General features: G+C 38.9%; 1 protein-coding gene across 2 annotated transcripts; it reads right to left on the bottom strand.

The window, feature by feature from the left end:
* Positions 1 to 2,365: 2,365 nt before the first annotated feature.
* LOC146524493 (T-cell immunoglobulin and mucin domain-containing protein 4-like) lies at positions 2,366 to 8,131 on the bottom strand. 2 transcript variants are annotated; one of them, XM_085131995.1, is made up of 6 exons: positions 6,243 to 8,120; positions 5,766 to 6,101; positions 5,622 to 5,678; positions 5,452 to 5,540; positions 4,477 to 4,564; positions 2,368 to 4,328 (listed from the first exon to the last, which is right to left on the bottom strand). In XM_085131995.1, exons 1-6 carry the CDS (start codon positions 6,283 to 6,285, stop codon positions 4,243 to 4,245), a joined length of 699 nt encoding a protein of 232 aa, XP_084988121.1. In that variant the 5' UTR covers positions 6,286 to 8,120; the 3' UTR covers positions 2,368 to 4,242. The 2 variants fall into 2 exon arrangements, with proteins under 2 accessions (XP_084988110.1, XP_084988121.1); XM_085131984.1 differs by having other exon boundaries at positions 2,366 to 4,328; positions 5,452 to 5,678; positions 6,243 to 8,131.
* Between the last annotated feature and the right edge of the window lie 1,681 nt (positions 8,132 to 9,812).

Raw genomic sequence — 9,812 nt, 5'->3', positions numbered from 1 at the left:
GAAAAAGCAATACAAGGACTTAAGGACCTCTTTTCAGGACAAGCAGCCAACGAGGTATTTGTCATTTGAGAAATGTTTTTTATTTGTGTTTGGACTTAATATGTGTACTGTAAAGTTGCTAATTGGTTTGTACTGTTCGCTCGTGACCAGTTCTCACGGCGTACTGGCGTAATGGCGTAATGGCGTATCGGCGTACTGGTGATGGTGAAGCTGAGGAGAGAAGCCCCAAGTAATAAACGCCCGTTTCAAAGAACCGACCTGTGTCTGTGTTGTCGTGAAGAGAGCTACAGGTAATATGCACTCCTAGATATATAAAACCTGAAGAAGCTAAATGGAAATTAAAATCTGTCTGTCTAAGCTCTTTTGCAGCTGGGTTTATAGGAAAACATTCACTTTTTTGTATATTAATCTTGTACCCAGAGAAAGAGCCAAAACTCAGAAGTATTTTCATTATAGAGGATAAATGAATTGTTGGATTTGTAACATATAGTAACAAGTCATCTGCATACACAGCAACCCTATATTCCGTACCACCACGAATAACGCCTTGAAACAGAGGCGAGGTTCTGAGAGTCACAGAAAGAGGCTCTATTGCTAAAGTGAAAAGTAAAGGTGAGAGTGGGCAACCTTGACGTGTACCACGTGATAGAGTAAAATACTCAGAATTCGCATTATTCGTACAAACAGATGCCAGTGGCGTAGTATATAAAAGGTGAATCCAAGATATAAAACTGTCACCAAAACCAAATTTCCTCAAGACTGCAAAAAGATACTCCCATTCCACTCGATCGAATGCTTTTTCAGCATCCAATGAGATCACCACCTCAGGGACGGTGCTATGATTTTTGGAGTATATTATATTAAGAAGGGACCGTATATTAAAAAAGGAATGTCTTCCTTTAATAAAGCCTGTCTTTTTGTCTGATATAATAGAGGGGAGAACTCTTTCCAAACGGGTTGCTAGCAGTTTGGATAAGATTTTAAAGTCTACATTAAGAAGGCTTAATGGTCGATAGGAGCCACAACAGGTAGGATCCTTTCCCTCTTTATGCAGTAATGAGATAGAAGCCTGTCTTAGTGTCTGAGGGAGAGAGCCACATTTCATTGACTCCTCAAAGACCGACAGCAGCAAGGGGGCCAGTTTTAAGTGGAATTTTTTATAAAATTCGGCAGGGAACCCATCAGGACCAGGGGACTTTCCAGACTGTAAGGATGTGATTGATGATATAACCTCATCCAAAGTGAGTGGTGCTTCAATTTCTGCTGCTGTTGAGGTTGTAATTGTAGGGGTATCCAATTTGTTAATAAACTGGTTCATATCTATAGAATTAGAGGGGAACTCTGATGTATACAGAGAACTATAAAATGACTTAAAAATTGAGTTGATTTCCGTTGGATCAGAAGTCAAAGTTCCCGATTCATTTCTAATTTGCAAAATTTGGCGAGATGCCGATTGGTGACGTAGCTAGTGGGCTAGCAGACGAGAGGCTTTATCACCATGTTTATCACAACCACTGTTTCTCCTGCAGGGATAGAGGACAGGTGTTGACTTTACTGATGCCCACAAAGTGCTGGGAAAACATTTTGTCTCAGCTAGACCATCTTCCATCTAAAAAAGGCGTGTTAAATATTTATTATGCCCAAATGTGGATTTAATCAATATTTAGAGTGCTCACATTTTGTTATTTGTGGATAATGAAAGTTGGGCAGCATCACTTGGATGTTGCATCGTGGCTCTATAATCAACTGGAGTTAACTAACGAGTTTATTTTGGTACAAAAGGGAACCTTCACACCTTTTAAGTCTAAATGAAACTTGTAGAAGTACATTCGTAGTTTCCAACACATGCTTACAGTAAGCGTGCGCTGCCTAAAACAGTTGTTTTAGGCAGCACACGCTCCATCTATTAAACTCTCTCATTACGTTAACTCCCCTGTTAAACAAGACAGAACTGAGCACAGTGTGATTTCAGTGTTAAAATATTTCCAAACTGCATGGTGCTGTTTTTAGTGTAAGCGCCTTACAACTCATTTTTCTTCTCACTAAAGCGGAACAGAGCTGCTTCTGTTTTTGTTGCGTTGGTTCCCCATCCAAAATCCAGCATTATTTCAATGAAATGTGCAGAAATCTGAACTGAACCGATCGATCATTTCTTGTGTGGTTCAATCAACACAGGAGGTGCCACAGGTGCAGAATCCCCTTCTCATATTTTCTTTGTTTATCTGTTCATGACATGCTGATCTGGATAGGAGGACAAATCTAAACAATTTCACATTTTTTGCTCATTGGCAAAGATATATTCAAAATAAAACTTCAAAAAACACTTGTAATTTTTGGTTTACCAGAAATGATGACTGAAAACAAAAACACTAGTTCACTCAAGGGCTCTGGACTCTCTGCTTATTTCTCAGACTGCTGAGCAAATATTTGGTTCTGCTGGATATTAAGTAACTCAGCACAGTGCTTCCTCTTTGATCACTTCCAAAAAATGTGTCATTACAACAACAAACTGTAGTAATATTGAGTGTTTTTATACAGTCAACCTTCAGTTAATGAGAAATTAGATCTGATAGTCAGGATAATACAGAACACAGTAGAGGGAGTTGATTTTTCATGTGCTGCAGCCTGCAGTTGCTTCAAGCTGGTGGTATGGAGTGATAAGAAAATAATGATATCCCACAGTGTCACTTGCAACATAACCACATCACCTTTTCCCATCTCAGCTCCGTTGTGCGTTCATGGTGCAGATGTGAGGATCTAACTAGTGCTGCAGAACAGGAGCGAGCACAAATGAAACATTTTTGAGGGGTGGCTCATTTCAAATGTAACTTTTCATACATGTAGTTTGCATCACTGTGTGTCTTTTTAGCCAATGTACAGTTGCTGTACTTCCCAGGCAGAGATGAACATAGAAAGTTCAAGATGTACGAAAATATGAGATTTTTTTTTTTAAATGGTAAGGACTGTTCATGTTTGATAAACTGGTGAATTCAGGCTATTTCGTTTTAGATTTTCATTTGAGATATTGGACCTGAACATGATTGTGTTTCGTAAGTTGTCATTTTACTTATCGTGATGCAGCATGCAAAACAAATGACATAATAATAATGTTATGGTATTCAAAGTTCAGCACTGGACAGGCAACAAACTGTGACAGACATCATTGTATGTGATAAAAAAACATAAACAATGCTGTTCAGCCACCCACAAGCGTAAGGTCGACGTTGCCAAATCCCACTTTACCCCCTGTGTGTGAGGTCACCTGTATTAAATCTATATGTTTTATTATTTGTTCTACTTCAAAGATATTTTAAAGCATTTTTGTATTTGTTTTGATTGATGTCATGTGTACGGGATTGTCGAGTAAACACTGGGCTTTTTAAGTTAAAGCCTCCTGGCTCTGTGTGGTGCATTTGAGTCCTGTACTGGTTTTTACTGGTTGCCACAATGTATACATATTTTTCAGTCCCACGTGTGTTGCTAAGAACTAAACAAGGAAAAACATTATTCGGGTTTTTGTTTAATTAGTTTTGGCTTCCAGAGAAAAGCAGTTATGTTTCAACATAAAGGAGATTTATAATGAGGTAGAGGTAATTACATTTATTCAGTTTGCTAATACAGTGTAACAGAACATACACAAAACTTTTTAAATGACTCAGACACAAGACTTAGAGAGAAATAAATAAACCATAAGCAATTAGTCTTGGCATGTAAAGGTTCTTTCTCAAATCATCTTCCATTTTTACATTATTCAGTGGTTAAAAAAAAGCTTATATAACATATAGTACAGTACATTTTTTTCACATCACTAAATAGCTGTTTCACAGTTCATTTGAGCCATGTCATAAGAAGGTTTTTTCAATTACAGCTGAGAGGTGTATACTGAGATAATAGTGCTGTTATACCTAACAAACTTGTTTTTCACATTTGCTTATTATTGCTCAGTAGGGCCAGTAGGTGGCATTGTGTCCGCAAGTATTGACAAGCCAACGACTCTTCTAGGTAGTAAGAAAGACAAAATGCAAAAAGTAATTAATCTTTAGGTTATTTTTGCGATTTGTGAAACAATTGCACCCTTTTCTGTGAGATCTTTGTAGTGGACTCCTGTAAGCTGCTTTTCTGGGAACTAGTTAAGCAGAGGCTCTGGAAATGGAAAGGTTAGACATACGTCAGGCATCCACTTCTGCAGCCAGAAGTTCCTTATACTGTAGAAATCTGGTGTCTTATTTTTGATCAACAGCATTAAGTCATCGCGATGCTCTCATAAATATTCTCAGCAGTTACGGAGTTGTGATGTTTCAGTGCCTCCTTCATCAGGAACATCCTTCCTAGATTGAAGAAATGCAAATATGAAGATATTCAGTAAGAAGGAAAGCCCGCTCTGTGACTTCAGCTGTTTGATAGACGCCCACTTTTAATGTTGAATTAATCAGGAATGGGAGATGACTCGCAAACGATAATCCATTCCATACTTACGGAAAATAAAGCAGAGGATTATGATTATGGTGAGCAATAAAAGACCTGCCATCCTGCCAATATTCCCAATGCTCGAGAAGAAAATCACCTGCGATGAAAAATAAACCTTATCGTGAGGTCAATTATAATGGCCATATAATTTTTAATCTGTTACATAAATAATGTTAAATAATCAGAATCTTCCTGCACTTTTTTTTTACACTCGTTTTTTGAATCATGTTTCTAAGTGTCACATCAATCTAGAGACAAAATGTTAATTTGAGGAAATCCAAATGTTCTAAATATCGTAATAAATAAGTAAATAAAAAGACAAAACTACAAGTTAGTGTCATTTCTTCTCTAGCTGCTAGACGAAAAATCTAAAGGAAAATAAACGCCACAGGTTTCCTGTTTTCATCCATGAGTCATACCGTGCTGTAAAACATTTCATTATCTGAGTTAACTTTGTTCTTGCTTCTCTTTACTGTCTTCCCCTGAAAACCAGACTCTATTTTAAACCTTCATTAATAATACATAAAGCTCCACATGGACAGGCTCCTGCGTCTATAGCAGAGCTGCTGCGACCTTATAACGTCAGTCGGCCTCTCCGATCATCTGATCGCTAAACTCTTCCACGCTTTTATTTTAACTCCACAGGTGATCACAATTTAGAGGTTGTGGTGCCAAAAACATTAGGACAGCCTTCGTCAGCTCATGTGGTCAATCTGTGCTTTGCTTCAAACAGCTGTTTTTCTTTACACTTTCTCCTTTTGTATTTGGCTATTGTTTACATCTGATGTGTTTATGTAAGTGTGGATGTAGGAATGACTGTAAGACCATAAGTCGAGTCTGTCTATGCACACTGGAACATATATGCTTGTTTTTAATGTGTGATTTTAGTAAAACTGCGAAGCACTTTGTAAGTGTGCTATAAAAATAGGAATTGATGTATCATAACACACAGCTTTCTCCTGATTTAAATAAAAAGTCAAATACCTGCTCTGTTTCACTTTGAACTGCGTCCATTTGTTGGTGACCAACTTCCACGCTTTCAGATGCCGACGCTGTCAGTATTTCTGTAGCATCTGAAATAGTTAGTTGGTATAATCCATAAGATACAATTTGTGTTAAAAATTTAACATATTTATTTGTAGGTGTTTGCTCACCTGTTGTTCCAGCAGTAGATATTATGTAGTTCTGTGTAACAGGTTGTTCTACAGCAGCTATGAAAAACAAAACAGCCCAATTTTTTTCTACTAAAAAACATCAATGATTTTGTGATCAACACTGAAGTTTTTCACGAGCGTTACCTTCTTCTATGATCAGTTCAATGTTGACCTTATGGTCATTAAACCACCCAGGAATCTCAACCCTGCAGCCATACACCCCAGCATCTTCCCTCTGAGCATTGAGGATGGTCAGCGACAGATCTCCATTTGTCACTCGGCCCAACAGCTGGTACCTGGAGGACCTTCTGTTAGACACAGCCTCACCGGTGGAGGAGAGGATGGTGTTGGAACATTTGGACGTGGGCACCCTGTCTTTGCCCCAACAAAAACTCAGGACTCCATGGGTTTTGGTGTCATACCTACATGTCAACGTGACATTGTGCCCAACGAGGCCAGTGACTCTGGTGCTGAAGGACGCTGTGAAGGAACAGCAATAGATGATACAGATTACATTTGTAACCCCGATTTGAAGACCACTACTGCACCCACACACACTCCTACACCAACAAGCACACTACATATAGTCTGAAACAATAAAAGCACCAAATATCGACTTACCTCGGATCAGGATCCAGAGGCAAAAGCAAAACAGACCACGCATGTGTAGGCTATTGTTAACAATGTCCTCAAGTGAGGATGTAATGAGCTTCTCCCTCACCACACATACTGTTTTATCGAATACTGGAGGTTTCACTTCTCTTTTTAAAAATGAAGAAGGAAATTACGGCTGCCTTGTCTACATTTGGACTTGAATTCTTGTGATGCGCAATGAGCCCACTGGGAAAAATGTATGTCTCATCTGTTGTTATGAAGTACTCCAGAGTTTATCATTGTACATATAAACCTCAACTCTCGCGTGTAAAAGAAAAGGGGGACAAAAGGCTGGAAATGTTATATTCTGTAATATAAACAGATTGTGCGTTCCTCCATTTATTTATTATGGGACACTTTAAATGTTAAAGATCGATGACACACACAGATAAACAGGAAACATGACTAAGTGTCACATCTGTCACTACCAGCTATGAGCCTGTTTTCCTGATTTATCTATAGATTGTAACATGAAATGGTGAGACTCTGGCCATCTGAATTCCTTCACGCTGCTTGCGTACAGATTTTTCAGGAGATTTATTAAAGTTTATGTTCAGCGGTAAAATTGGCAAAGAAGGAAAACAGTGGAAGGACACTCAAAATTGTTTTTGTAATTTGTCTGGGATGAGTTGTTCTCTTCTGGCCCTGCGGCTGACAATTTAAAAGGGCTCAGCTCGTTCCTGAGATGACTTTCAAAAACATCCTTTTTGTGAGATTTTTCCAGTTACTCAGTGCACCCACGTCACTTTGGCCCTGTCAGGTTCCTGGTGCTTTTACTTTAATTACATCAACCACAGTTGCCACTCATTACAATAAGGATCAGAATTACATTATTGTATGCAAACAAGGTGTTATGATGCAAAAAACAACAACAATGGTGCAGGACTATGCAAGATTTAGAGCATAAATAATAGCTGCACCTATATAAACATTAATATAAATACATACTGTAAGAATACTAACTACCTACAGATATTACAATAAATCAAGCACTCTACACATCAGCTGGTTACCCTTTATATCTAAAAACACTTCGCTGTTTATAAAGTTCCAAAAGGTTCAGGATGATCCTCAAAGTGGCTAACAGACCTGAAATAATACACACTGTTCCTTTTTGTTTTGTCGTTTTGCACATCTCAAAAGAATGAGCGTTATTTTGAAGAAGCTCTTTACTCCCAGTTGCTTTCTGTTCCTATTTCTTATTCCACTGCTTTCCAAACAATACACGCGCTGCTTTTACAAGCTGTCCAGTTATAGTCTTATTTAACATACTTCACACTTTACAGAACAGAGACACATTTGTCTCATCCATCCATCATAGTACGGTATTGGGCTGTTGCGTTTGACTCCGTTCTCTGTGTCTGGTCTCGGATTGATTTTACAGGCAGCTTCTCAGCGAGCGCACCTGTGGTTCATTGATCTCATCAGCAGCTGATATTTCTCAACATCAGGACTCCGACAAACTGTCTGTCATCTCCACATCGTAAACAGGCTCACCCTTGTTTATTCCTACTGATATATGTATGTGTACTGAACCTGATGATCCTGTGTTTGTTCCAGTGTATCTCTGCAGATGAAAGGGACCTCAAGACTTACCTGAGCAACCTACCTGCCTTCTTTGAGTTTAGCACTCTCCTTAGGATCTCTCTTCTAGGACACTCTCCATCTCGCCATGCCACCCTCCTATGACCCACAGACCCCTTTTGTGTGGACAGGCCAGTGCTCCTCCCTCCAAGCTTATCCATTCCAATTAAGATAATTCATGCATACCTTTGAGACTGTCCTGGAAACTGGATCATTAGGAAATTTCCTTCTGTGCTCCGCTGGACCCGACTCTTTCTCTCCTCTCCTTAGGACACATTATTCCCCGAGCCCTGTGGCTTTCACTCAGTCCTGTTCCTCTTTAAATAAACTGTTTTAACTGTGTGCCTGTCTGAGTTGGGTCTTGTTTAAGAGTCATGTTGCCTAGTTGCCTAGCCTGGCCTTCAAACACTTTGTCTGCTAACATTTGTCCAATTTAGAGTTGAAGGTGGATTTTGTTTTACGACTATTTTTTCTTTTGAATTTAAGGTGAAAATGACATGAGAAGCAAGGAAAGCACAATGGTATTTATACACAATCCCACAGCAACACATTTTAGTGCATGCAGGTGCATATGCACTTTACAATATGTGTGTTTGGTAAAAAGTCGCCATTATAAAAGCATAACTAATGGAAAGGAAGTGTTGTGTGCACATAATGACAAGAGTCTAAGAAAAATATTTTGTTTTTGCCAGTCTTGCGATGCCCTCCACTCACCTCTGACAGGCCTGTCTCCACCTCCACTTGTCAACACTGTCAGCTACCACCGAGCTGCTCGAGCGCTCCATAGATCACTGTCCTCCCTCTGTGATGTCCTGTGTTTTGTCATTTCATGAAGCCACTAATCACTTCTCATATTTTCATATTAACAGCAGACCTAATGAGACTGGAATATTTTCACTGACAAAGAGTGTGATGGGAGAGTTTAAAGCAAGCATGTCTCTGAGAAATTTAATTTCTCTAAATTGCATTAGCAAAAAATGTCTGAGGGAAACATAATTGCATCCAGGGTTTCTATCAGTTGAGAATGAGAGTCTATTGTTAATATGTGCATCTGGCCAATTTAATTTCAGGGTTTGCTTAGGTTTTTTTTTTTATTATTCTTTTTTTAATCTATTTTCATGTGGTGACAGCAGAATTATGAGATTTTGTTATGGCAGTGTTTGCCCTTTGTCTAACAGTTTCACAGAAAAGAGGAACCAGACAGAGGACCTCTGTGGCACAGGTAGTCCAAAACAATCTTTAACCAAACAGCCCGTGGTCATGCACAAGTAGGCAGTCAGCGAGGACAAACAAATCAAGCAGGGAACATTGACAGGCAAATTTCCGATGGCAGACAAAGGTCATACACAGGGAGAAATCACCAGAGACACAAACATTGAATACTGCAAAACATCTGAAAAGCAGTGATAGGTGAAGACAGGGGTAATGGGTGTAGTACATTAAAAACAGGTGATGTGAAGTGAAGTGCCAAAAACTATATTACATAATTAAAAGCATGTCTAACAGCCAGTTTGGTCTCTGTGGATAACTTTTCCCCTCATGACAAGCATCTGTAAATATCAACACTTCACAACTGGAATCCTTTAGGCCACACTTCTAGTACTTCAAGTCCATTACTTAAACCAGACCTTTCACTACGTGTGTGTGTTTGTGTTCAAGAGTCAAATTTTACAATTTTATTTTTCTGTCCGTTAGCACCAAAAAGTAGATATGTGCATATGTGTGTACGCACTCATACAGTTTATTTAATGCAACTTGCCGAGTAACCTCAAAAGCATTAGCTGACAACTCAACTCTCCACCCTTTCATCCATATATGGTAACTTCTGTCTCCACAAAAAAAACAACAAAAATGCAGATTCCAAAACAAGGGTGATAGGGTGATATCACAGAGTCTACATCCCTCTTTGATACTGTTTGTTTCATTTCATTTCCACTTTTTGTCCAGGACCAT

This window comes from Neolamprologus multifasciatus, chromosome 2 (assembly GCF_963576455.1).
Source record: "Neolamprologus multifasciatus chromosome 2, fNeoMul1.2, whole genome shotgun sequence".
NCBI lineage: Eukaryota > Metazoa > Chordata > Actinopteri > Cichliformes > Cichlidae > Neolamprologus > Neolamprologus multifasciatus.
The sequence above is the reverse complement of the archived record's forward strand: the minus strand, read 5'-3'. Positions and strand labels throughout refer to the sequence as shown.